Raw genomic sequence first — 22,010 nt, forward strand, 5'->3', positions numbered from 1 at the left:
AAACAGGGAGTTAACATCACACACCAACACCAGGAAACAGGTAGCTAACATCACACACCAGGAAACATTCATCTCTGTTGGTATCACATACATTATCAAGCATTTCACACATGTTATCCAGATAGTGACTGCTAGCACTTGGTCTATAGCAGCTTCCCACCAGAATGGACTTTAGGTGAGGCAGATGAACCTGTAGCCATATTACTTCAACAGAATTTGTTGTGTGTAGTTCTAAGTTGTGTGTAGTTCTAAGTTGTGTGTAGTTCTAAGTCGTATGATACTAAGTTGTGTGTTACTACAGTAGAAGTCAGAAGTTTACATACACCTTAGCCAAATACATTTAAACTCAGTTTTTCACAATTCCTGACATTTAATCTTGGTAAAAATTCCCTGTCTTATTTTAAGAATGTGAAATGTCAGAATAATAGTAGAGAGAATTATTTCTTTCAGCTTTTATTTCTTTCATCACATTCCCGGTGGATCAGAAGTTTACGTACACTCAATTAGTATTTGGTAGTATTGCCTTTAAGTTGTTTAACTTGGGGTCAAACGTTTCGGGTAGCATTCCACAACAAGTTGGGTGAATTTTGGCCCATTCCTCCTGACAGAGCTGGTGTAACTGAGTCAGGTTTGTAGGCCTCCTTGCTCGCACATTCTTTTTCAGTTCTGCCCACACATTTTCTATAGGATTGAGGTCAGGGCTTTGTGATGGCCACTCCAATACCTTGACTTTGTTGTCCTTAAGCCAATTTGCCACAACTTTGGAAGTATGCTTGGGGTCATTGTCCATTTGGAAGACCCATTTGCGACCAAGCTTTAACTTCCTGTCTGATGCACCTCATGGTGCCATCTATTTTGTGAAGTGGACTAGACCCTCCAGCAGCAAAGCACCCCCACAACATGATGCTGCCACCCCTGTGCTTCACGGTTGGGATGGTGTTCTTCGGCTTGCAAGCCTCCCCCTTTTCCCTCCAAACATAACGATGGTCATTATGGCCAAACAGTTCTATTTTTGTTTCATCAGACCAGAGGACACTTCTCCAAAAAGTACGATCTTTGTCCCCATGTGCAGTTGCAAACCGTAGTCTGGCTTTTTTATGCCGGTTTTGGAGCAGTGGCTTCTTCCTTGCTGAGCGGCTTCTTCCTTGCTGAGCGGCTTCTTCCTTGCTGAGCGGCTTCTTCCTTGCTGAGCGGCCTTTCAGGTTATGTCAATATAGGACTCGTTTTTACTGTGGATATAGATACTTTTGTACCTGTTTCCTCCAGCATCTTCACAAGGTCCTTTGCTGTTGTTCTGGGATTGATTTGCACTTTTTGCACCAAAGTACGTTCATCTCTAGGAGACAGAAGACTCCTTCCTGAGTGGTTGGACGGCTGTGTGATCCCATGGTGTTGTTTGTACAGATGAACTTGGTACCTTCAGGCGTTTGGAAACTGCTCCCAAGGATGATCAAGACTTGTGGAGGTCTACAATTTTCTTTCTGAGGTCTTGGCTGATTTCTTTGGATTTTCCCATGATGCCAAGCGAAGAGGCACTGAGTTTGAAGGTAGGCCTTGAAATACATCTTCAGGTTCACCTCCAATTGACTCAAATTATGTCAATTAGCCTATCAGAAGTTTCTAAAGCCATGACATCATTTTCTGGAATTTTCCAAGCTGTTTAAAGGCACAGTCAACTTAGTGTATGTAACCATCTGACCCACTGGAATTGTGATACAGTGAATTATAAATGAAATAATGTCTCTTAGCAATTGTTGGAAAAATTGTTTGTGTCATGCACAAAGTAGATGTCCTAACCGACTTGCCAAAACTATAGTTTGTTAACAAGACATTTGTGGAGTGGTTGAAAAATGAGTTTTAATGACTCCAACCTGAGTGCGTGTACATTTCTGCCTCCAACTAGCTGTGTGTGTGAACCCTCTTCAGGCGGAGCGTCAGGCTGTTAACACGACAGTCCAGGGGTCTGCCGCTGACATCGTTAAACTGGCTACCGTCAACATCCAGCAATGTCTTAGAGACACCTACCCTGCTGCCCCTCTCTCACACCAACACGCAGGTAACACCTACCCTGCTGCCCCTCTCTCACCAACACACAGGTAACACACACACCTACCCTGCTGCCCCTCTCTCACACCAACACACAGGTAACACACACACCTACCCTGCTGCCCCTCTCTCACACCAACACACAGGTAACACCTACCCTGCTGCCCCTCTCTCACACCAACACACAGGTAACACACACACCTACACACACACACACACACACACACACAGGTAACACACACACCTACCATGCTGCCCCTCTCTCACACCAACACACAGGTAACACACACACCTACCCTGCTGCCCCTCTCTCACACCAACACACAGGTAACACCTACCCTGCTGCCCCTCTCTCACACCAACACACAGGTAACACCTACCCTGCTGCCCCTCTCTCACACCAACACACAGGTAACACACACACCTACCCTGCTGCCCCTCTCTCACACCAACACACAGGTAACACCTACCCTGCTGCCCCTCTCTCACACCAACACACAGGTAACACACACACCTACCCTGCTGCCCCTCTCTCACACCAACACACAGGTAACACCTACCCTGCTGCCCCTCTCTCACACCAACACACAGGTAACACCTACCCTGCTGCCCCTCTCTCACACCAACACACAAACCTACCCAGTTTGCTGTGCGATGTGGAATCTTCATTTGGGAGCACCAGTGCGACTATAAGAAAATGGCCCAGATAATTGTTGTAATGATTACTGTACCACAGCCTCTGGGTGTCATAGTGAAAACACAGAGCTCTGGGTGTCATAGTGAAAACACTGAGCTCTGGGTGTCATAGTGAAAACACGGAGCTCTGGGTGTCATAGTGAAAACACTGAGCTCTGGGTGTCATAGTGAAAACACTGAGCTCTGGGTGTCATAGTGAAAACACTGAGCTCTGGGTGTCATAGTGAAAACACTGAGCTCTGGGTGTCATAGTGAAAACACTGAGCTCTGGGTGTCATAGTGAAAACACGGAGCTCTGGGTGTCATAGTGAAAACACGGAGCTCTGGGTGTCATAGTGAAAACACTGAGCTCTGGGTGTCATAGTGAAAACACTGAGCTCTGGGTGTCATAGTGAAAACACGGAGCTCTGGGTGTCATAGTGAAAACACTGAGCTCTGGGTGTCATAGTGAAAACACTGAGCTCTGGGTGTCATAGTGAAAACACTGAGCTCTGGGTGTCATAGTGAAAACACTGAGCTCTGGGTGTCATAGTGAAAACACTGAGCTCTGGGTGTCATAGTGAAAACACGGAGCTCTGGGTGTCATAGTGAAAACACTGAGCTCTGGGTGTCATAGTGAAAACACGGAGCTCTGGGTGTCATAGTGAAAACACGGAGCTCTGGGTGTCATAGTGAAAACACGGAGCTCTGGGTGTCATAGTGAAAACACTGAGCTCTGGGTGTCATAGTGAAAACACGGAGCTCTGGGTGTCATAGTGAAAACACTGAGCTCTGGGTGTCATAGTGAAAACACTGAGCTCTGGGTGTCATAGTGAAAACACGGAGCTCTGGGTGTCATAGTGAAAACACTGAGCTCTGGGTGTCATAGTGAAAACACGGAGCTCTGGGTGTCATAGTGAAAACACTGAGCTCTGGGTGTCATAGTGAAAACACGGAGCTCTGGGTGTCATAGTGAAAACACTGAGCTCTGGGTGTCATAGTGAAAACACGGAGCTCTGGGTGTCATAGTGAAAACACTGAGCTCTGGGTGTCATAGTGAAAACACGGAGCTCTGGGTGTCATAGTGAAAACACGGAGCTCTGGGTGTCATAGTGAAAACACAGAGCTCTGCTGTATTGTAAAGAGTCGTGGTAGTGAGGGGTACATATATTATAGAGAGTCGTGGTAGTGAGGGGTACATATATTATAGAGAGTCGTGGTAGTGAGGGGTACATATATTATAGAGTCATGGCAGTGAGGGGTACATATATTATAGAGTCATGGCAGTGAGGGGTACATATATTATAGAGAGTCATGGCAGTGAGGGGTACATATTGATGTATATATTATAGAGAGCCGTGGTCATGGCAGTGAGGGGTACATATATTATAGAGTCATGGCAGTGAGGGGTACATATATTATAGAGAGTCATGGCAGTGAGGGGTACATATTGATGTATATATTATAGAGTCATGGTAGGGAGGGGTACATATATTATATATTATAGAGAGTCATGGCAGTGAGGGGTACATATTGATGTATATATTATAGAGAGCCGTGGTCATGGCAGTGAGGGGTACATATTGATGTATATATTTTATATTATAGAGAGCCGTGGTCATGGCAGGGCTGTTAAACGTCATTGTGGGGCGTTTTTCATCCTGCAGCTTCATGATGAACTCATCTATGAGACCGCAGAGGAGGACCTCATACAGGTAAACACTCTGACCTTTAACCCCTGACCTCATACAGGGAACACTCTGACCTTTAACCCCTGACCTCATACAGGGAACACTCTGACCTTCGACCCTTGACCTCATACAGGTAACACTGACCTTTAACCCCTGACCTCATACAGTGTTAGGTTCTAAACAAACAGTAAAAACTACCGGACAACTAGGACAAGCTCAAACCAAGTGTATTCACCCAATGGGCCAGACATGCTCCCACCAACATATAAACCCCCCTTTAGGGGAAGTCTCCTCCTTCCCTCTAAACATGACATCTTTGTTGCTAGGCAGGAAGTTAAGTGATGTGGGTAATAAACTGTTCCTTCAATGGGGAGGTCTGGTAAATTCTATTTCTATGTTTGTACTGTCTCTCTGTCTAGGTGGCTCAAATAGTGAAAAGAGAGATGGAGAGTGCTGTGAAGCTCTATGTTAAGCTGAAAGCCAAGGTCAAGGTGGGACCCAGCTGGGGGAACCTGCAGGACCTGGACATCTGAACAACGTCCCAATGATCTCCCCTTCCTCCCAAAGGACCTGAACAACATCCCAATGATCTCCCCTTCCTCCCAAAGGACCTGAACAATGTCCCAATGATCTCCCCTTCCTCCCAAAAGGACCTGAACAATGTCCCAATGATCTCCCCTTCCTCCCAAAACGACCTGAACAACGTCCCAATGATCTCCCCTTCAAGAGGAAGGAGGTGTTATTGGGACCTGTTGGTGACAGAGCAGAGGCACAGTATTTATGAATATCTCAAGGAGTTCCACAGTGTGTGACTTCGTGGGTTTAATGTTTGTGTCTTGAACATATTTTTTAACCAGCGTACTGAATTTAATGGGTCCACATCAACCTGCTGAGAGGTAATACTAATACTAATAATATATCAGTAATACTGATATAACATGGTTTGGTTACTGTCCACTATAAATACTGTAGAGATAAACCAATATTCCTGTTATGAAGAATAAATGACTAATCTTCTGTGAAATTGTAACTGATGATGTTTGGTTTCTACAGTGGGCTGTTATCCTGACTGAGAATGTCAAGTTTGAGTTGAATGAAACGTTGAAGAAAATGATATATTTATTTTATTTCACAAATGGTACAGATCTACCAGCGCCTAACATCAAGCCTGGTTCCTCTTCGGTCTTCTAGGAGAGGAAGGTTCGGACGGTGCCCTTGACCAGTCCTCTGCAGATGGGACATTTCCTCAGAGAGGGAGCACACTCCTTACAGACCACCAGGTGACCACACGGGATGAAGACAATGTTCACCTCCTTGTCCATACACACCTTACAGGTCCGCTCCTCCTGCAGGCGCCGTAGCTGCTCCTCCATCGGCAGGTCTGGAGGGGGAGGAAGAGGAGGGGAGTGGGGGAAGGGAGATGGAAGAATAGAGATGCAAAGTGAAAAACAGTAAACAGGAAGGGAAAGAGGATGCCTCAGCAGTTCAACTGAAATGTGTCTTCCTGAATCAGAGGTGCAGGGGGCCATAATCAACGTCATCGGCGCCCAGGGAACAGTTGTTGTTGGCTAACTGCCTTGCTCAAAGGCAAAACGGCAGAGTTTTCCACCTTGCTGGCTTGGGGATTTGAATGATGCTGTGCTCCCCTTGAGGCCATCAGTGATGCAGCGCTCCCCCTTGGGGCCATCAGTGATGCAGCGCTCCCCCTTGGGGCCATCAGTGATGCAGCGCTCCCCCTTGGGGCCATCAGTGATGCAGCGCTCCCCCTTGGGGCCATCAGTGATGCAGCGCTCCCCCTTGGGGCCGTCAGTGATGCAGCGCTCCCCCTTGGGGCCGTCAGTGATGCAGCGCTCCCCCTTGGGGCCGTCAGTGATGCAGCGCTCCCCCTTGGGGCCGTCAGTGATGCAGCGCTCCCCCTTGGGGCCGTCAGTGATGCAGCGCTCCCCCTTGGGGCCGTCAGTGATGCAGCGCTCCCCCTTGGGGCCGTCAGTGATGCAGCGCTCCCCCTTGGGGCCGTCAGTGATGCAGCGCTCCCCCTTGGGGCCGTCAGTGATGCAGCGCTCCCCCTTGGGGCCGTCAGTGATGCAGCGCTCCCCCTTGGGGCCGTCAGTGATGCAGCGCTCCCCCTTGGGGCCGTCAGTGATGCAGCGCTCCCCCTTGGGGCCGTCAGTGATGCAGCGCTCCCCTTGGGGCCGTCAGTGATGCAGCGCTCCCCCTTGGGGCCGTCAGTGATGCAGCGCTCCCCCTTGGGGCCGTCAGTGATGCAGCGCTCCCCCTTGGGGCCGTCAGTGATGCAGCGCTCCCCCTTGGGGCCGTCAGTGATGCAGCGCTCCCCCTTGGGGCCATCAGAGGTGAACCTACCTGTTTTTGCTTCGTCATTATGGGGTATTATGATGTCATTGTGGGGTATTGTGATGTCATAATGGGGTATTTTGTGTAGATTGAAGGTAAAAAAAACTATTTAATCCATTTTAGAATAAGGCTGTAACGTAACAAAATGTGGAAAAAGTCAAGGGGTCTGAATACACTGAATATAAGAGATAAACATGTGGCTATTATAGTGCCACCGTGTGGTCGATGTCCTCGCATATGTTGAGTCTTGACAGTGGTTGCAGCATGTGTACCAAATTGTGTTACAATACGAATATCGTTGACTGATTTATATGCCAGCCCACGTCAATAAAAGCCATGTCGTTTTAGGTACTAGTCTGGAAAGTATTGCGTTGAGAGACCATTGTCCATAGATGCCGCAGATCATTAATTCGGTGCCAGATGAGTAGCGTTGTCATTTTTATTTCACAAAATTCTAAATGCCGTTGAATCGTTCTTGGTGGACCTGAGGAAAATGTGTTCCTTGTGAAGAGAGGGTCCTATGTGCTGAATTTCACGACTTTGGATCAAACGGGGTTAGGGGCGTCCCCTTTCAAAGTTAGCATTTTCAACTGATGGTTATAGCGCCACCATCTGGCAAATCAGTGTAATTTTCTAAATGACAGATCTCTATGGCAAACGCATCTCTCACCCGAGTTTCATCAAAAATCAGGCCAGTGCTGTCTGACATGTAGCGTGTGATGAGCATACAAACGGACAGAGACAAATCCACACAAACGCCAAATCACACCACCAAACACCGACTGACACATGGTAACGTACACACCTCTCTCTTACTAGTGCAGGGTAGAGCGAGGTAATGAGGCCTCAGAACCACCGCTGACAGCCAATAGCAGCTCTCAGGAGATTAAACCCCTCCCGTAGGATGACACTCCTGACCCCGCCCATCTCAGTTCCAAGGCCTCATTCCACAGGCCAGCAGGTCTCTAAGCCAAAGCTACAAGCAGAAAAAAGCCCTGTATGTAGAGATGTGTGTGTGTGTGTCTATAGCCAGGCAGTGTGTGTGTGTGTCTATAGCCAGGCAGTGTGTGTGTGTGTGTGTGTCTATAGCCAGGCAGTGTGTGTGTGTGTGTGTGTGTGTCTAGCCAGGCAGTGTGTGTGTGTGTCTATAGCCAGGCAGTGTGTGTGTGTGTGTCTATAGCCAGGCAGTGTGTGTGTGTGTGTCTATAGCCAGGCAGTGTGTGTGTGTGTGTGTCTATAGTCAGGCAGTGTGTGTGTGTGTGTGTCTATAGCCAGGCAGTGTGTGTCTATAGCCAGGCAGTGTGTGTGTGTGTGTCTATAGCCAGGCAGTGTGTGTGTGTGTGTCTATAGCCAGGCAGTGTGTGTGTGTGTGTCTATAGCCAGGCAGTGTGTGTGTGTGTGTCTATAGCCAGGCAGTGTGTGTGTGTGTGTCTATAGCCAGGCAGTGTGTGTGTGTGTGTGTGTCTATAGTCAGGCAGTGTGTGTGTGTGTGTGTCTATAGCCAGGCAGTGTGTGTGTGTGTGTCTATAGCCAGGCAGTGTGTGTGTGTGTGTGTCTATAGCCAGGCAGTGTGTGTGTGTGTGTCTATAGCCAGGCAGTGTGTGTGTGTGTGTCTATAGCCAGGCAGTGTGTGTGTGTGTGTCTATAGCCAGGCAGTGTGTGTGTGTGTGTCTATAGTCAGGCAGTGTGTGTGTGTGTGTGTCTATAGCCAGGCAGTGTGTGTGTGTGTGTCTATAGCCAGGCAGTGTGTGTGTGTCTATAGTCAGGCAGTGTGTGTGTGTGTGTCTATAGCCAGGCAGTGTGTGTGTGTGTGTCTATAGCCAGGCAGTGTGTGTGTGTGTGTCTATAGCCAGGCAGTGTGTGTGTGTGTGTCTATAGCCAGGCAGTGTGTGTGTGTGTGTCTATAGCCAGGCAGTGTGTGTGTGTGTGTCTATAGCCAGGCAGTGTGTGTGTGTGTGTCTATAGCCAGGCAGTGTGTGTGTGTGTGTGTCTATAGTCAGGCAGTGTGTGTGTGTGTGTGTCTATAGCCAGGCAGTGTGTGTGTGTGTGTCTATAGCCAGGCAGTGTGTGTGTGTGTGTCTATAGCCAGGCAGTGTGTGTGTGTGTGTGTGTGTGTGTGTCTATAGTATAGCCAGGCAGTGTGTGTGTGTCTAGCCAGGCAGTATGTGTGTGTGTGTTTGTGTCTATAGCCAGGCAGTGTGTGTGTGTGTGTGTGTGTGTGTGTGTGTGTGTGTATAGCCAGGCAGTGTGTGTGTGTGTCTATAGCCAGGCAGTGTGTGTGTGTGTGTGTCTATAGCCAGGCAGTGTGTGTGTGTGTGTGTCTATAGCCAGGCAGTATATGTGTGTGTGTGTGTGTCTATAGCCAGGCAGTATATGTGTGTGTGTGTGTGTCTATAGCCAGGCAGTATATGTGTGTGTGTGTGTCTATAGCCAGGCAGTATATGTGTGTGTGTGTGTGTCTATAGCCAGGCAGTATATGTGTGTGTGTGTGTGTCTATAGCCAGGCAGTATATGTGTGTGTGTGTGTCTATAGCCAGGCAGTATATGTGTGTGTGTGTGTGTCTATAGCCAGGCAGTATATGTGTGTGTGTGTGTGTCTATAGCCAGGCAGTATATGTGTGTGTGTGTGTGTGTGTGTGTGTGTGTGTGTGTGTGTCTATAGCCAGGCAGTATATGTGTGTGTGTGTGTGTCTATAGCCAGGCAGTGTGTGTGTGAAAGTGTGTGTGTATATATATATATATATATACCTGAGAGATCTTGACTTGGTGATGAGGCTTCATTTGCCTGGGCTGAAAGGGTCATTGAGAACAAGAATTAAACATAAGTATGAAATTAAACTGGACTGGGTGAAGTGGGACTAACTGGACTGAGCTGGGTGAAGTGGGACTAACTGGACTGAGCTGGGTGAAGTGAGACCAACTGAACTGAGCTGGGTGAAGTGAGACCAACTGAACTGAGCTGGGTGAAGTGAGACCAACTGGACTGAGCTGGGTGAAGTGAGACTAACTGAACTGAGCTGGGTGAAGTGAGACTAACTGGACTGAGCTGGGTGAAGTGAGACCAACTGGACTGAGCTGGGTGAAGTGAGACCAACTGGACTGAGCTGGGTGAAGTGAGACTAACTGAACTGAGCTGGGTGAAGTGAGACTAACTGGACTGAGCTGGGTGAAGTGAGACCAACTGAACTGAGCTGGGTGAAGTGAGACCAACTGAACTGAGCTGGGTGAAGTGGGACTAACTGGACTGAGCTGGGTGAAGTGAGACCAACTGGACTGAGCTGGGTGAAGTGAGACCAACTGAACTGAGCTGGGTGAAGTGAGACCAACTGAACTGAGCTGGGTGAAGTGGGACTAACTGGACTGAGCTGGGTGAAGTGAGACCAACTGAACTGAGCTGGGTGAAGTGAGACCAACTGAACTGAGCTGGGTGAAGTGAGACCAACTGGACTGAGCTGGGTGAAGTGAGACTAACTGAACTGAGCTGGGTGAAGTGAGACTAACTGGACTGAGCTGGGTGAAGTGAGACCAACTGGACTGAGCTGGGTGAAGTGAGACCAACTGGACTGAGCTGGGTGAAGTGAGACTAACTGAACTGAGCTGGGTGAAGTGAGACTAACTGGACTGAGCTGGGTGAAGTGAGACCAACTGAACTGAGCTGGGTGAAGTGAGACCAACTGAACTGAGCTGGGTGAAGTGGGACTAACTGGACTGAGCTGGGTGAAGTGAGACCAACTGGACTGAGCTGGGTGAAGTGAGACCAACTGAACTGAGCTGGGTGAAGTGAGACCAACTGAACTGAGCTGGGTGAAGTGGGACTAACTGGACTGAGCTGGGTGAAGTGAGACCAACTGGACTGAGCTGGGTGAAGTGAGACCAACTGGACTGAGCTGGGTAAAGTGAGACCAACTGGACTGAGCTGGGTGAAGTGAGACCAACTGGACTGAGCTGGGTGAAGTGAGACCAACTGGACTGAGCTGGGTAAAGTGAGACCAACTGGACTGAGCTGGGTGAAGTGAGACCAACTGGACTGAGTGAAGTGAGACTAACTGGACTGAGCTGGGTGAAGTGAGACCAACTGAACTGAGCTGGGTGAAGTGAGACCAACTGGACTGAGCTGGGCGAAGTGAGACTAACTGAACTGAGCTGGGCGAAGTGAGACTAACTGAACTGAGCTGGGCAAAGTGAGACCAACTGAACTGAGCGAAGTGGGACTAACTGGACTGAGTGAAGTGGGACTAACTGGACTGAGTGAAGTGGGACTAACTGGACTGAACTGAACTGTGTGAAGTGGGACTAACTAGACTGAACTGAACTGTGTGAAGTGGGACTAACTAGACTGAACTGAACTGTGTGAAGTGGGACTAACTAGACTGAACTGAACTGTGTGAAGTGGGACTAACTGAACTGAACTGGGTGAAGTGGGACTAACTAGACTGAACTGAGCTGGGTGAAGTGGGACTAACTGAACTGAACTGGGTGAAGTGGGACTAACTGAACTGAACTGGGTGAAGTGGGACTAACTGAACTGAGTGAAGTGGGACTAACTGAACTGAACTGAGTGAAGTGGGACTAACTGGACTGAGCTGGGTGAAGTGGGACTAACTAGATGATACTTTATAACACAGGCTCAGCATGGCCCTGAGCTGTAAAATAACCTTTCTACACAAGGATGGGTCAATCTGATGGTTTAGTAGGCTGACCTAGATCAGTTGTGTGCCTGACCCCTGATCTACCCACCAATTATTCCCACAGACAAGCTCAGAACGATACAACACATCCCACCATCCTTCCCAAACCTGGAAGGCTGGAGCTGCACACCCCATGACAAGGGGTTAAGAAGCTGAGTATTCCAAAACTAGGGGTTAAGGAGCTGAGTATTCCAAAACTAGGGGTTAAGGAGCTGAGGATTCCAAAACTAGGGGTTAAGGAGCTATGGGTTCCAAAACTAGGGGTTAAGGAGCTGAGGATTCCAAAACTAGGGGTTAAGGAGCTGAGGATTCCAAAACTAGGGGTTAAGGAGCTGAGGATTCCAAAACTAGGGGTTAGGGAGCTAGGCATTAGGAAACTATGGCTTAGGGAGCTAGGGGTCTTAGGAAATTGAGGATTAGGAGCAGAATAGAGCTAGGGAGTAAAGGGACTAGAAGTTAGGGAGCTAGGAAGTAAAGGGACTAGGAGTTAGGGGACTAGGGCGAGCCACAGTGAGGGATGTTCAAGGTGAAGTCTCTAGCAGGTTAGGGTAAGGGGAAAAAAAGTTAGGGTGTGAGGTAAGAGTTGAAAGGTCAGAAGTAAGGTTTACCCATAAGGTCTCTGAGCAGGTAGACATCGTTCTTCTGGATCCAGTTCCTGAAGACCTCAGCTGCTGCGTTCCCTTTAGTCAAGACCAAGTCTATCAGTCTGGCTGTCTGCTGCTGAGAGGACTGGCCCTGTAGACCACTGTATTCCTCTCCACCTGAAGAGACAGGGGTCAGAGGTCAGCACCAAGTCTGACTGTCTGCTGCTGAGAGGACTGGCCCTGGAGACCACTGTATTCCTCTCCACCTAGGAGGTCAGGGGGTTAGAGGTCGGCTGCTGGGAGGACTGGCCCTGGAGCCCACTGTACTCTTCACCTACTGTAGAGGTATCATAACATCAATATAGTACTGTAGTAGTATATTTGTAATAATATAAAGATATACTGATGGGCGCTCCAGGACCGACTAAACATTAATATTGTAGTAGTAGCAGCTTGTAGTATATACCATGTATTAGTAACATACTGATGATGTTCTGTTCCCTGAGGAGGTTCAAGACAGACTCACTCTTCACAACATAAATAATATAATGTACTGTAATAGTGTTTCAGTAGTGTGAAGACGTACTGATGACATTCTGCTCTCGGAGGTGCTCCAGGACAGACTCAACACTCTTCAGGCGCAGGACCAATGCTGCCTGGTGTCTCTTCAAGAACGAATTACCATCTGGAGAGAGGAGAGACAGGGGAGAACGGTACTGTACATACCTCAATGACCTCATACCCCTGCACGTTGACTTATCGTTACTTCGTTTCACGTTGAGTTATCGTTACTCGTTGTGTATTTATTCAGCTCTTGGTATCCACCCGCTGTGTAAGCATATGACAAATACAATTTGATTTGAACCCTAGAAACAGACGTCTGCTGTACCAGAAGCCATCTCCTCGGTCAGCATCTCCCATCAGCCGTACCAGAAGCCATCTCCTCGGTCAGCATCTCCCCTCCCTCCCTCAAGCCGTCTCCTCGGTCAGCATCTCCCCTCCCTCCCATCAGCCGTACCAGAAGCCATCTCCTCGGTCAGCATCTCCCCTCCCTCCCTCCGTACCACAAGCCATCTCCTCGGTCAGCATCTCCCCTCCCTCCCTCCCTCCCTCCCTCCCATCAGCCAGCTCCTCGGTCAGCATCTCCCCTCCCTCCCTCCCATCAGACGTACCAGAAGCCAGCTCCTCGGTCAGCATCTCCCCTCCCTCCCTCCCATCAGACGTACCAGAAGCCAGCTCCTCGGTCAGCATCTCCCCTCCCTCCCTCCCATCAGACGTACCAGAAGCCATCTCCTCGGTCAGCATCTCCCCTCCCTCCCTCCCATCAGACGTACCAGAAGCCATCTCCTCGGTCAGCATCTCTTTCTCCTCCTCTCTCTTTTGGTCCTCGGCAGACAGCAGGTCTGAGACCAGTTCCTGGACCGTCTTGTAGTTCTCTCCGATGGTCAGGATCTTACTCTGGACCTGTAGATTATAGACACACAGGACTGAGTCCCTCTGCTTAAAACCTCTTGATGTTAGGGGGCAGTATTTTCATTTTTGGGAAAAAAACGTTCCCGTTTTAAACGGGATATTTTGTCAGGAAAAGATGCTCGACTATGCATATAATTGACAGCTTTGGATAGAAAACACTAACGTTTCCAAAACTGTAAAGATATTGTCTGTGAGTATAACAGAACTGATGTTGCAGGCGAAAGCCTGAGAAAAATCCAATCCGGAAGTGCACCAGGTTTTGAAAGCGCTGCGTTCCAATTAGTCCCTATTCAGCTGAGAATGTGCTATGAACCAGCTTACGCTTTCTACGTATTCCCCAAGGTGTCTACAGCGTTGTGACGTAGTTTTACGCATTTATGTTGAAGAATAGCCGTAGGCGGCCACATTGCGTAAGTGGTCACATGGTGGCTCCGAGAGAGATTCTCGCGTAAAATACAGAGGTAGCCATTACTCCAATCGGTCCTACTGAAAAACGAATTGTCCCGACGGATATATTATCGAATAGATATTAGAAAAACACCTTGAGGATGGATTCTAAACAACGTTTGCCATGTTTCTGTCGATATTATGGAGCTAATTTGGAATATTTTTCGCCGTTGTGGTGACCGTAATTTCCGGGCGATTTCTCAGCCAAACGTGATGAACAAACGGAGCTATTTCGCCTACAAAAATGTTCTTTTGGGAAAAAAATTAACTTTGGCTGGGAGTCTCGTGAGTGAAAACATCCGAAGTTCATCAAAGGTAAACGATTTAATTTGATTGCTTTTCTGATTTCCGTGACAAGTTTGCCTGCTGCTAACAAGGCATAATGCTATGCTAGGCTATGATACATTTACACAAATGCTTGTCTAGCTATGGCTGTAAAGCATATTTTGAAAATCTGAGATGACAGGGTGATTAACAAAAGGCTAAGCTGTGTTCCAATATATTTCACTTGTGATTTTCATGAATAGGAAGATTTATGTCCGTTGCGTTATGCTAATTAGTGTCAGATGATGATAACGGTCCCGTTCACGGGATGGGGTGTCACTACAGGTTAATGGAAATATACACTGAACAATGATATAAAAACGCAACAATTTCAATGATTCTACTGAGTTACAGTTCATATGAGGAAATCAGTCAATTGAAATACATTCATTCGGCCCTAATCTATGGATTTCACATGACTGGGAATACATTCATTAGGCCCTAATCTATGGATTTCACATGACTGGGAATACATTCATTAGGTCCTAATCTATGGATTTCACATGACTGGGAATACATTCATTAGGTCCTAATCTATGGATTTCACATGACTGGGAATACATTCATTAGGTCCTAATCTATGGATTTCACATGACTGGGAATACGTTCATTAGGTCCTAATCTATGGATTTCACATGACTGGGAATACGTTCATTAGGTCCTAATCTATGGATTTCACATGACTAGGAATACGTTCATTAGGTCCTAATCTATGGATTTCACATGACTGGGAATACATTCATTAGGTCCTAATCTATGGATTTCACATGACTGGGAATACATTCATTAGGTCCTAATCTATGGATTTCACATGACTGGGAATACATTCATTAGGTCCTAATCTATGGATTTCACATGACTGGGAATACATTCATTAGGTCCTAATCTATGGATTTCACATGACTGGGAATACATTCATTAGGTCCTAATCTATGGATTTCACATGACTGGGAATACATTCATTAGGTCCTAATCTATGGATTTCACATGACTGGGAATACATTCATTAGGTCCTAATCTATGGATTTCACATGACTGGGAATACATTCATTAGGTCCTAATCTATGGATTTCACATGACTGGGAATACATTCATTAGGCCCTAATCTATGGATTTCACATGACTGGGAATACATTCATTAGGTCCTAATCTATGGATTTCACATGACTGGGAATACGTTCATTAGGTCCTAATCTATGGATTTCACATGACTGGGAATACATTCATTAGGCCCTAATCTATGGATTTCACATGACTGGGAATACGTTCATTAGGTCCTAATCTATGGATTTCACATGACTGGGAATACATTCATTAGGTCCTAATCTATGGATTTCACATGACTGGGAATACATATGCATCTGTTGGTAACGGATACCTTTAAAAAAAAAAATGGCCTCACAACGGGCCTCAGGGTCTCATCACGGTATTTCAGTGCATTCAAATTGCCATCGATAAAATGCCGTCGTGTTCGTTGTCTGTACCTTATACCATTACCCCACCATGGGCCACTCTATTCACAACGTTGACATCAGCAAACCGCTCGCCCACACACGTGGTCTGCGGTTATGCGGTCGGTCAGTTGGACATGCTGCCAAATTCTCTAAAACGACGTTGGAGGCTTATGGTAGAGAAATTAACATTAAATTCTCTGGCAACAGCTCTGATGGACATTCCTGCAGTCAGCATGCCAATTGCACGCTCCCTCAAAACTTGAGACTTCGTGGCATTGTGTTGTGTGACAAAACTGCACATTTTAGAGTGGCTTTTTATTGTCCCCAGCACAATTGAATCATTTTATTGATATGCCACGCCTGTCAGGTGGATGGATTATCTTGGTAAAGGACAAATGCTCACTAACAGGAATGTCAACAAATTTGTGCATAGAATTTGAGAGATATACGCTTTCTGTGTGTATGGGAGAGAAAAAAAATCGAGTCACTCAGCGTCATGGAATATAATTCGATTATGTACCGTCTGCTTGACCAGGCCACGCTCAAATCCCATCTCTAGAGCCGACACAACCACCGGAGTGTTCATCATCACTGCATCTTCTGACCGCTCCTCACCCGGACCCAGGTTCACCACTAGAGAGAGAGAGAAAAAGAAAGTGAGAGAGAGAGAGAGGAAGGGAGAGAAAGAGAGAGGAAGTGAGAGCGGGAGGAAGGGAGAGAGAGCGGGAGGGAGGGAGGAAGGGAGAGAGGGAGGGAAACTGTTAGCGTTATGGTTGCTGCTATGGAAACCGGTGGTTCCCTTTCAGTGGGTCACTCGTTACAACACAGCTATGGAGAGTGGAGCTCGACCACCCCATAATGAAGAGCTCTAAAATCATCACGCCTGACAAGCCCAATGAAAGGTACTGGAAGCCCTGCTTTCTCCAGGCGATAAAACCGAGGCTCGGGTTAATTCCCGCAATTCTTCCGCTCTTCACCTCGCTGAGCAGAACGATTCACACATTTGAATACGAAACTGTCAAGCTTTGCTACAACAGTGTGTTCTTCATCTCTGGATGTTGTCAGTTTAGTCTGTTTTCCTGTTTTTCCTACAACACCTGTTTATTCTTCTGCCTGTTTAGTTAACTTGCTATAAGTAAGATGGTAAAGTCAGGTGTTCAGTTAATTAGCTGTAAACACACAGCAGCTACTATATTCAAAAAACTACAATAATAAATTAATATATTATTAGAATTTTTTGTTATATATTGTCAAGACACAAAGTGTCCAAATACTTTAATTGTTACTCACTTGGTGGGTCCACAAACTCCCTGGAGATGCTGTCCCCATTGGTCAGGAGCTGTAGGAGGAGGAGCCAGGAGAGTTAACTTCCTGTTTTGACTGATGTTCAGATCAGTCAGATGGATCTTTATTCACATCACAATGTTCTACCAGACACCTAATCAATACACACCTAATCAATATATGATTGTATAGACAGGTCATTGATGTTAGGTGTATAGACAGGTCATTGATGTTAGGTGTGAATACGGTGTATAGACAGGTCATTGATGTTAGGGTGTGAATACGGTGTATAGACAGGTCATTGATGTTAGGGTGTGAATACGGTGTATAGACAGGTCATTGATGTTAGGGTGTGAATACGGTGTATAGACAGGTCATTGATGTTAGGGTGTGAATACGGTGTATAGACAGGTCATTGAAGTTAGGGTGTGAATACGGTGTATAGACAGGTCATTGATGTTAGGGTGTGAATACGGTGTATAGACAGGTCATTGATGTTAGGGTGTGAATACGGTGTATAGACAGGTCATTGATAGGTGTGAATACGGTGTATAGACAGGTCATTGTTAGGTGTGAATACGGTGTATAAACAGAAGCAGGTGTTACCTGTTCAAAGAGTCGAGGGAAGCGAGCCTGGATCTGATGGACAAACTCCTGACCTTTCTCCTGGAGCAGGTACTGACACCTAGAGGTTAATATATACTGACGGGTTACCATAGTAACATATACTGACAGGTTACCATAGTCACATATACTGACAGGTTACCATAGTCACATATACTGACAGGTTACCATAGTCACATATACTGACAGGTTACCATAGTCACATATACTGACAGGTTACCATAGTCACAGTAATATATACTGACAGGTTACCATAGTCACAGTAATATATACTGACAGGTTACCATAGTCACAGTAATATATACTGACAGGTTACCATAGTCACAGTAATATATACTGACAGGTTACCATAGTCACAGTAATATATAGACATTGCAGTAATCCATTCTGAAGGTGATGAGTGAGTTGACCAGTTCAGAGAGCTGACTACTGGCTCGGTCTAGTACTATTTGTTGACCAGTTCAGAGAGCTGACTACTGGCTCGGTCTAGTACTATTTGTTGACCAGTTCAGAGAGCTAACTACTGGCTCGGTCTAGTACTATTTGTTGACCAGTTCAGAGAGCTAACTACTGGCTCGGTCTAGTACTATTTGTTGACCAGTTCAGAGAGCTGTCTACTGGCTCGGTCTAGTACTATTTGTTGACCAGTTCAGAGAGCTAACTACTGGCTCGGTCTAGTACTATTTGTTGACCAGTTCAGAGAGCTGACTACTGGCTCGGTCTAGTACTATTTGTTGACCAGTTCAGAGAGCTGACTACTGGCTCGGTCTAGTACTATTTGTTGACCAGTTCAGAGAGCTGACTACTGGCTCGGTCTAGTACTATTTGTTGACCAGTTCAGAGAGCTAACTACTGGCTCGGTCTAGTACTATTTGTTGACCAGTTCAGAGAGCTGACTACTGGCTCGGTCTAGTACTATTTGTTGACCAGTTCAGAGAGCTGACTACTGGCTCGGTCTAGTACTATTTGTTGACCAGTTCAGAGAGCTGACTACTGGCTCGGTCTAGTACTATTTGTTGACCAGTTCAGAGAGCTGACTACTGGCTCGGTCTAGTACTATTTGTTGACCAGTTCAGAGAGCTGTCTACTGGCTCGGTCTAGTACTATTTGTTGACCAGTTCAGAGAGCTAACTACTGGCTCGGTCTAGTACTATTTGTTGACCAGTTCAGAGAGCTGACTACTGGCTCGGTCTAGTACTATTTGTTGACCAGTTCAGAGAGCTAACTACTGGCTCGGTCTAGTACTATTTGTTGACCAGTTCAGAGAGCTGTCTACTGGCTCGGTCTAGTACTATTTGTTGACCAGTTCAGAGAGCTAACTACTGGCTCGGTCTAGTACTATTTGTTGACCAGTTCAGAGAGCTAACTACTGGCTCGGTCTAGTACTATTTGTTGACCAGTTCAGAGAGCTGACTACTGGCTCGGTCTAGTACTATTTTCCAGTTGTTCAATCAGCTTGTCACTAACACACACGTAATCTGGCAGGGCTGTAAGGGGTGGTTACCTAGGGAACCATTTGGCGTGCTCCACCCAGGGGTCGTCACCTGACTCCCAGCATCTCAGACCCCCGTCACAGCAGAAACACTTCACGTCATCATTACGCCCTGCAACACACACACATCATCATTACGCCCTGCAACACACACACACACACATCATCATTACGCCCTGCAACACACACACACACACATCATCATTATGCCCTGCAACACACACACACACACATCATTACGCCCTGCAACACACACACACACACATCATTACGCCCTGCAACACACACACATCATTACGCCCTGCAACACACACACACACACACACATCATTACGCCCTGCAACACACACACACACACACACATCATTATGCCCTGCAACAAACACACACACCATTACACCCTGGAACACACACACCATCATTACACCCTGCAACACACACACACACACACATCATTACGCCCTGCAACACACACACACACAATCATTACGCCCTGCAACACACACACACACACAATCATTATGCCCTGCAACACACACACACACACAATCATTATGCCCTGCAACAAACACACACACCATTACACCCTGGAACACACACACCATCATTACACCCTGCAACACACACACACACACACACACACACACATCATCATTACGCCCTGCAACAAACACACATCATCATTACACCCTGGAACACACACACATCATCATTACACCCTGGAACACACACACACCATCATTACACCCTGGAACACACACACCATCATTACACCCTGGAACACACACACCATCATTACACCCTGGAACACACACACACCATCATTACACCCTGGAACACACACACACCATCATTACACCCTGGAACACACACACCATCATTACACCCTGGAACACACACACCATCATTACACCCTGGAACACACACACCATCATTACACCCTGGAACACACACACCATCATTACGACCTGGAACACACACATCATCATTACGCCCTGCAACACACACACACACACCATTACACCCTGCAACACACACACACACACACATCATTACGCCCTGCAACACACACACACACACACATCATTACGCCCTGCAACAAACACACACACCATTACACCCTGGAACACACACACCATCATTACACCCTGGAACACACACACCATCATTACGCCCTGCAACACACACACACACACAATCATTACGCCCTGCAACACACACACACACATCATTACACCCTGCAACACATCATCATTACGCCCTGCAACACACACACATCATCATTATGCCCTGCAACACACACACATCATCATTACGCCCTGCAACACACACACACACACACACATCATCATCATTACGCCCTGCAACAAACACACACACACACACCATCATTACGCCCTGCAACAAACACACACATCATCATTACACCCTGCAACAAACACACACACACACACACACACACACACACACCATCATTACACCCTGGAACACACACACCATCATTACACCCTGGAACACACACACCATCATTACACCCTGGAACACACACACCATCATTACACCCTGGAACACACACACCATCATTACACCCTGGAACACACACACCATCATTACGACCTGGAACACACACATCATCATTACACCCTGCAACACACACACCATTACACCCTGGAACACACACATCATCATTACAACACACACACACCCCATTACACCCTGGAACACACACACCATTATTACGCCCTGCAACACACACACATCATTACGCCCTGCAACACACACACCGCCATTACGCCCTGCAACACACACACATCATCATCATTACGCCCTGCAACAAACACACACACACCATTACACCCTGGAACACACACACCATCATCATTACGCCCTGCAACACACACACCATCATCATTACGCCCTGCAACAAACACACACATCATCATTACGCCCTGCAACACACACACACCATCATCATCATTACGCCCTGCAACAAACACACACCATCATCATTACGCCCTGCAACAAACACACACATCATTACGCCCTGCAACACACACACATCATTACGCCCTGCAAAACGCACACACACACACACACACACACACACACCATCATCATTAAGCCCTGCAACACACACACAGGGTCAGATTAGGAGGTACTGCTAAATGTTTGGGTAAAGCCTAGTGGAACAGCAGGAGCTCCAAGGTTCCTCCGATCACAGGAACAGTGTCTATGGGGATACTAACAGGGCATTTGTTGCCAATGACTTACCTGTTAAACAACAAAAAAAGTATAAACTACATGTTAACTAAATGTTATATTGGAATGCAGATGCTGAGTCTCTCTCACCGACGTAGTAGAACCCTGCCTTGGCCAGCTGGTCAGGGCGCACAGGGATACGTAAGGGCCAGTGGACGAAGGTCAGCAACCTCTCCTCACGCTGCTGCATGGCTGGGTTAGACACGTTGCTGAGACCTGGGGGGCCGGGGGGCACCCCTACACCTCTAGCCCCGCCCGCCATGGACACGTTGTCGGCCCGGTCTCCTCTGACGAAGTGACAGTTGGGGTAATGTCTCTGGTGCTCCGACACGGCCCGGTCTCCTGGCTCCCAGTTACTGAGCTAGAGACACACAGAGAAGAAAGAGATTCAATCAATCATATCTCTCGCTCTCTGGACAAAGTGACCAGGAAGATTTTCATCTACCCGCCTTTTGAGAAACGTACCAGACCAATATGCATTGGGTGAGTCACCCATTAGGGTGTCCACCCACGGTGTTCAGAATGACAGAAATCACATTTACATTACGGTAATTCATACTAACAGAACATTTATATTATGGTAATTAACAGAACATTTATAATATGGTAATTCATAT

At 47.0% G+C, this 22,010-nt stretch overlaps 2 protein-coding genes across 5 annotated transcripts in view; one reads left to right on the forward strand and one right to left on the reverse strand.

The window, feature by feature from the left end:
- polq (polymerase (DNA directed), theta) overlaps window positions 1-5,436 on the forward strand; it is an 84,905-nt gene extending 79,469 nt beyond the window's left edge. Inside the window, 3 exon segments of the mRNA XM_031809091.1 lie at window positions 1,927-2,056; window positions 4,330-4,436; window positions 4,832-5,436. Of these exon segments, the coding sequence (XP_031664951.1) occupies window positions 1,927-2,056; window positions 4,330-4,436; window positions 4,832-4,945 (351 nt within the window). The 3' untranslated portion in view covers window positions 4,946-5,436.
- A 72-nt stretch (window positions 5,437-5,508) lies between these two features.
- Window positions 5,509-22,010, reverse strand: part of birc2 (baculoviral IAP repeat containing 2) — a 29,330-nt gene continuing 12,828 nt past the window's right edge. For 2 of the 4 annotated variants that reach the window (XM_020465634.2, XM_031808796.1), the window contains 10 exons: window positions 21,484-21,754; window positions 19,147-19,246; window positions 17,625-17,703; window positions 17,025-17,073; window positions 16,255-16,367; window positions 13,371-13,500; window positions 12,623-12,721; window positions 12,061-12,213; window positions 9,513-9,554; window positions 5,509-5,793 (listed from right to left, as the gene is read on the reverse strand). In XM_020465634.2, the coding sequence (XP_020321223.2) occupies window positions 5,600-5,793; window positions 9,513-9,554; window positions 12,061-12,213; window positions 12,623-12,721; window positions 13,371-13,500; window positions 16,255-16,367; window positions 17,025-17,073; window positions 17,625-17,703; window positions 19,147-19,246; window positions 21,484-21,754 (1,230 nt within the window). In that variant the 3' untranslated portion in view covers window positions 5,509-5,599. The remainder of the gene's footprint in view (window positions 5,794-9,512; window positions 9,555-12,060; window positions 12,214-12,622; window positions 12,722-13,370; window positions 13,501-16,254; window positions 16,368-17,024; window positions 17,074-17,624; window positions 17,704-19,146; window positions 19,247-21,483; window positions 21,755-22,010) is intronic. The other 2 variants (XM_031808798.1, XM_031808797.1) reach the window with 1 other exon arrangement.

This window comes from Oncorhynchus kisutch, linkage group LG29 (genome assembly GCF_002021735.2).
Source record: "Oncorhynchus kisutch isolate 150728-3 linkage group LG29, Okis_V2, whole genome shotgun sequence".
Taxonomy (NCBI): Eukaryota; Metazoa; Chordata; class Actinopteri; order Salmoniformes; family Salmonidae; genus Oncorhynchus; species Oncorhynchus kisutch.